Source organism: Limulus polyphemus, unplaced genomic scaffold (genome assembly GCF_000517525.1).
Source record: "Limulus polyphemus unplaced genomic scaffold, Limulus_polyphemus-2.1.2 Scaffold10456, whole genome shotgun sequence".
NCBI lineage: Eukaryota > Metazoa > Arthropoda > Merostomata > Xiphosura > Limulidae > Limulus > Limulus polyphemus.
Genome location: NW_013676066.1, coordinates 7,863 through 13,639, shown reverse-complemented (window position 1 = coordinate 13,639; position 5,777 = coordinate 7,863). Strand labels below are relative to the sequence as shown.

Sequence of the window (5,777 nt, the reverse complement as noted above, 5' to 3'; positions counted from 1 at the left end):
AATACTTCAGTGATTTATATTAAATTTACAAATATTATTGACAGTTATCTATCTATAATGACAGATCATTATCAAATCTATGTTTATTATATAAACATTTTACATAAACGTCAGTTCATTTGCCAATAAAGCATTGTACTCCAAAAATTATTTCAAAACAAGATATTTTACAAAATAAAATATAAAAATTTGGTAATATATCAGTATTATTATATTAAAATCGTAAACTTGTTCACAGAGAAGCTGTATGCTAAATATTTTGACTGTACATCACGTTGTTTGGAAATAACAATGGAATTAAAATAATGATTTTCACAAACTTCAGGAGGCCCTCAGGGCATTTGAGTTGTAATTATGTGCATAAAACTTTCAAGCATTTAATGCTATATCAAAATATATATGGTATATTACATGTGATACTGAATACCAATTACAAAACAGCTTTAGTTAGACTCAACTTTCGTACAATGATGCTGAATCGTACCTTTAAACCAGTTTTGTAGCATCAAAGGCTACTCTTCAGCATCAAACTATAAAAAAAAACAAAAAACTGAAAACAATTAAAAACCTTTTTGGAAAGCAATAAATTTAAGTTTAAAATTGAGAGCAATGAATTTACAAAGTTGCTGAACTCAAATCTGGTATTGGAATTTTGTGTTTCTGGTCCACTTTGTGATCCCGAGGGTGATATTTTTCAAACTGTGTTTATAAGTTAATGAGACTAAACTTGTCACACGTGTAATCAAGTACCTCGGGTTTGTGTGTGTAATGTTTTTTTGGGGGGAGGTGTGGATCCCCCCCCCATTCGGTGGGTTATAAAAGTAATTGCGGATAACGTAAGGGCTTGATCGGTACACTGTGAATCACGAAGGGACCTTTGAACCCCACAGCTGCGGTTAATTTATGTGATTTATTTTAAAGAAAGACTATCGAGTGTATTGTTCTTGTCTGTTCAATTATAATAAACTCTTAATTTGTTCCTTTTAATGACATTTTATTTTATACAATATGATATTCTAATGTCTCTTTGCTACTTATTAACATCTTGTAAGTTATCAAAATACTCCCTCTTATGTCTTTACAATCGTGTTTGTTATGATAAGGTGTGACTTAGTGAATGACAAAAAAAAAAGATTCGGTGATTTTATAAATAATAAATTACCTACCGTCAAACTTCCTAGTGTATATACCGAATCACACGTATTTATATGGATGTTGAACCTGCATTTTTCCTCTGTACATTCTAGATGTTTCACATATCTCCCAAATTCTTAATGACATCCGGGGTGTTTGTGGCGGGAGTCTGTTCTGTCCTGTTTGGGTAGGTATGCTAAATATAGTTGTTTTGGTTTCACAATAGCTTTGATTTTATGAAACGAATTCTAGATAAACCAGTTGTCAGTTGTATAAAAATACAGAACGAGTTAGTGAGAAACATAACGATGGAAACGTGCAATGTTTGGAAAAAGTAGAGACACGTTAAAAACTTAAATAATAAAAATTGAAAGTCATGTACCTCAACTGAACAATGGACCACTTCGAGAAAGGCCGTTATAATCTGGTACGGTTTTTGCTATTCGTTATAATCCTTTAAACAGTATAAAGTCATACTTGAATGTTTTTAAAGTCGTTGTCTGGATATAAATGTATTTCACATTATATGGTTTCTCTAAGAAAACAGCAACGTAATTATTTTATGTGATTAATTAACAGGACTTACCAGTGATGTCTACACTATAGGGATTACATTATTATTACGTATTGCTTATAGTAACACATGATTGATGTGATGTTTACACTATAACGATTACATTATTGTTACGTATTGTTTATGATAATACGTGATCAAATAGTAAATTTTCTTTCGATATTCACTTGTTAGCTTAATAGATCAAGCTCGTGGCGGTACCACATTCATCACACTGGCATTCCTGATACGGGCGCTAGAGGGCGCTGGATCTGCAGCCTTTCAAACGTCAAGCTTCGCCATTGTTGCAGCAGAATTTACCGACCGAACGCCATCTGTATTCGTAATATTCTGATTTTTAATTATTTATTTTTACTTCTACACAAGTGATAAATTTTTTACGACAGAAAAGTAAATTAAGATGATCAAAAAGTCTAAATGATTAAAACGCCTGAAGGAATATGTCATTTTCTTTCTTTGCTCCTTCTACTCTCATTCAGCGGTAATTTGGAAGACATGTAACGCTAAAAGCTAGTTTTCGATACTCGGGGTGGGTAGCACAGATAACCCTTTGTGTAGCTTTGTGATTAACTACAAGTAAACAAACAACCCCCACACTCTATTCTTCTCCAAAAAGTAATGTTATACTGGTTCAATCGTCCAGATTTACTGATAATAGAACACGAAAGTTCGATCAACAAAACTTTATGATTATCTTATTTCACCTTCAAACTCTGTCTAATTCAAAATAGCAATTTCTGATAATCGTAACACTCGGATTAACATTAATTTTAAACATTCTCAGGATAATCAGTTAAAATTGTCTTCTGCAACTTTATAAATGAAAAATAAACCTGTTTAACATCTAAGCCTATAACACAGGCTATTCTCGAGACCTTCTGCGGCCTAGGACTAATTTCGGGACCGGCAATAGGTGGAGTTTTATTTGAGGTATGTATTAATATTCGAAACTAAATAAAATATCATAATACTATATAAGTTTCTCATTTTTTTTGTGTGTGTCAGGATAGAATTATGGTACAATTAGAAGGTGCATGCAAATAGGGTACTTCCGATGTAAAAACAAAACAATGTATATATATATGTATTACTGGTAACAAAAATTCAAATATTTTCCCCCCTCTTAAGCATGGTGGTTATCCCCTTCCATTCCTAGTTCTCGGAGGACTGCTGGTGTTAGAGACATTTCTCGTGTATTTAGTTGTGCCGGAAAGTGGTGAGTAGTCACGTATAAGGTTAAACTTTGTATAATTTTTCCAGAATCTTGCGTTAGACAATATTGTTCTTGAAAGTCTTTGTACAGATAATGATAATAACGCCAACAACAGGTCCTAATCACAGTGTATAACCCTAATTTTTTCAAACAAATGATAAATATAAGTCATTTTAAATTGAAATGTTCTCAAAACCTGTACCCAATGTTGAATCTAAACCTTTCCATCGAGGAGGGGGATTGTGAAGTTGGGGAGAGGGTATGAATTCCAATTCGATAACGTGGAAAATAATGTACTTAAGGGGGATTTTTTCACAGGGGGAATATCCCCCTTGTACACCGCCTGCATTAAACAGAGCCTGCACCATTCTCCAATCTGCATTACGTGTTGGTCATTTACAAGTCATCCCGATCATTATTAGCATTATTGGAATATAGATAATCTATATATAACAATATATATATATATATATTGTTATATATAACAATATTCCTTTTTAACATATCGCTACTTCTTTATTAATAGTACCGAAATTAAAATGAATATAACCTAGATAAAACATTGTTGTTTCTTACACATCATCCAAGCCTTATTAAATTACATTTTGGAAACCGAAAGAGAGAAAATAAAGAAAAATGTATAACAGTATATATATATAGTGCCGACGAGGCTTTTCGTCAAGTACCAAGATTCATCAGGCCGACTTGGATATGGAAAACATTATAACATTTCATGAACAGTCGATATGGTGTAAATAACACAATGTTATATATTTATTTGAACACCAATTATTTATTATCATATTTATTTTTACGTGCATTAAATTTAATCATCATTCCAAAAAAATGGCAAACCAGGACTGCGGAAAAAATGACATTGTGTGTGTGTGGTGTGGTGTTCTTAATAGTTTATCTAAGAACTGATTTGCCTCGATTTCAGAAACACTTAACAATACATCAGAAGCAAGCGTGAAGAAGTTCCTAGCAGATGGAGCCACTATCATCTATAGCCTAGTTGTTACGATGTGTTTAATTATTATCGGTTACAACACTGCCGCACTAGAACCACACATTCGGCAAGTATGTTATTGCAACATTGTTATGACTTTGTTCATGGCACCAGCAAGTTTACAAGTTTTGTAAGAAGTGTTTATATTAAATGTCGATTAAGTATGTACGAAAGCGTGAGTGATGATAGAATTATTAGTGATTATAGATTATTATAGAATGATAGGTTTCTTTTTTGTGAGTGTAAAACACTTAAATACACCATTATTGGTTTATATGTTTTTAATTGTGTAAGACAATGTTGTTTTTATTTAGTTTACATCCTATGCTTATGTTTGAACTAATTTTTTTCTAGTTTCATCTGTCCCCGTTTTTATTAGGAGCATTGTTTACAATCTGTGGTGGAAGTTATACTCTTTGTGCACCAATATGGGGTAGAATGGCTGACAGAAAGGTGTGTATTCGGGAAAAGGCATTTAACCAATAAATCAATAGGCATAGTAATGTTTATTTTAAATCCTTTTTTTAAATACAGTTGTTTCATTCATATTGCGATATAGAATTTTTTTTTTGAGTTCTTTCCTATTTGTTGACCGAAGTATCATACTGATTTAAAATAAAAAAGTGAAGCGACCAATAACCATTTTTCTGACAGTCAGGCATGCACATGACAAATATACCAAAAGTAAGAAGTGCGCACGTGCAATAATCCAAAATGTTACATTTATCCACCTTGTAGTGAAATTCACGCCCTCAGCAAGTCAGTCATGCACTATGAGGGGCTGAGAGTAGGTTTTCAGGGCCAGTGAAATCGGATTTGTGTTCCTAGCCCCCTCGGGAGTCCAGGTGCGAAACGTTCTCACCCTTACTCTCAACAAATTTGATGTGCTAACTTTCTTTTTTTTTATGAATACCCCCCCCCCTCCCTCTTACTTGCATTAGTTATTTTACATGAGGCTACAATAAACCTCACTTCGAGTTTGAACAATGCAAGACGTTGCTATGAATGGTTTATTTAGATTTTCTTGTCCTTGAGTAAGTAATTGTTATATTTATGTCCCGCAGAAAAGCTAGAAGCAACAAAGCGCAGTATTAACGAACATTGGTAAATGTGAAAAATACGATTTGACGAATTATAGGGTATTAATACAAGACAAGGATACAAAATTCTTAAGTCTGCGTTTTTATCCATTCACGGTATTGTGTAAAAAGTTTAATCACAAGACATTACCCTAGGCCTATTATATATTATATTATATTACTCTATTTCCAATGTTTTCAACAGTTTCCACCAATGGTTATGGTTTTTGTTGGATGCCTACTCAACAGTGCCACGCTGTTAATTATTGGTCCAGCTCCTTTTTTACCGTTTGATACGTAAGTATTAATTTGTTTTTCTCTGGCTTGCAAAATATGTAAATAAACATTTTAAATATATTTTCAAACCATTCGCACCGGATTTTAAAATCCCAGAATAATGAAACTGATTGGATGAAGGATTAACGATGTTACCCAATAAGTTCAATTGTTCTTGATGTGGATGAGGCCGATTCTTAGGCTTAACATTTAAGGATTTATGAATCATACAGAACCAAGACATGTTTTTTTTTGAGAAATTTCCCTCTGTTTTTAGGTTTATATGAAACAAGCTGAGGTACCCGTCTTTTTGCTCGGGTTATGAATTTAAATAATGTTGGGGGTGGTTGTTATGATAAATATCACAAAAATCCTAACTTTCACACAGTTTATTTATAATATAACAAACCATGACAGTGTTCATTATTACCTCACCAAAAGTTGTGTATAAACTTTAAGAACTCGCTATGAATATACTGTTGCGTCATCGAA

At 32.9% G+C, this 5,777-nt stretch overlaps 1 protein-coding gene across 1 annotated transcript in view; it reads left to right on the top strand.

Annotated features, from left to right (window-relative positions):
- Positions 1–1,252: 1,252 nt before the first annotated feature.
- The window catches only part of LOC111083636 (MFS-type transporter SLC18B1-like), a gene marked incomplete at its 3' end in the record, with an annotated part of 12,164 nt that continues 7,639 nt past the window's right edge, over positions 1,253–5,777 (top strand). Inside the window, exons 1-7 of the mRNA XM_022380281.1 lie at positions 1,253–1,321; positions 1,883–2,030; positions 2,570–2,638; positions 2,837–2,924; positions 3,862–4,001; positions 4,285–4,383; positions 5,215–5,306. Of these exons, the coding sequence (XP_022235989.1) occupies positions 1,275–1,321; positions 1,883–2,030; positions 2,570–2,638; positions 2,837–2,924; positions 3,862–4,001; positions 4,285–4,383; positions 5,215–5,306 (683 nt within the window). The remainder of the gene's footprint in view (positions 1,322–1,882; positions 2,031–2,569; positions 2,639–2,836; positions 2,925–3,861; positions 4,002–4,284; positions 4,384–5,214; positions 5,307–5,777) is intronic.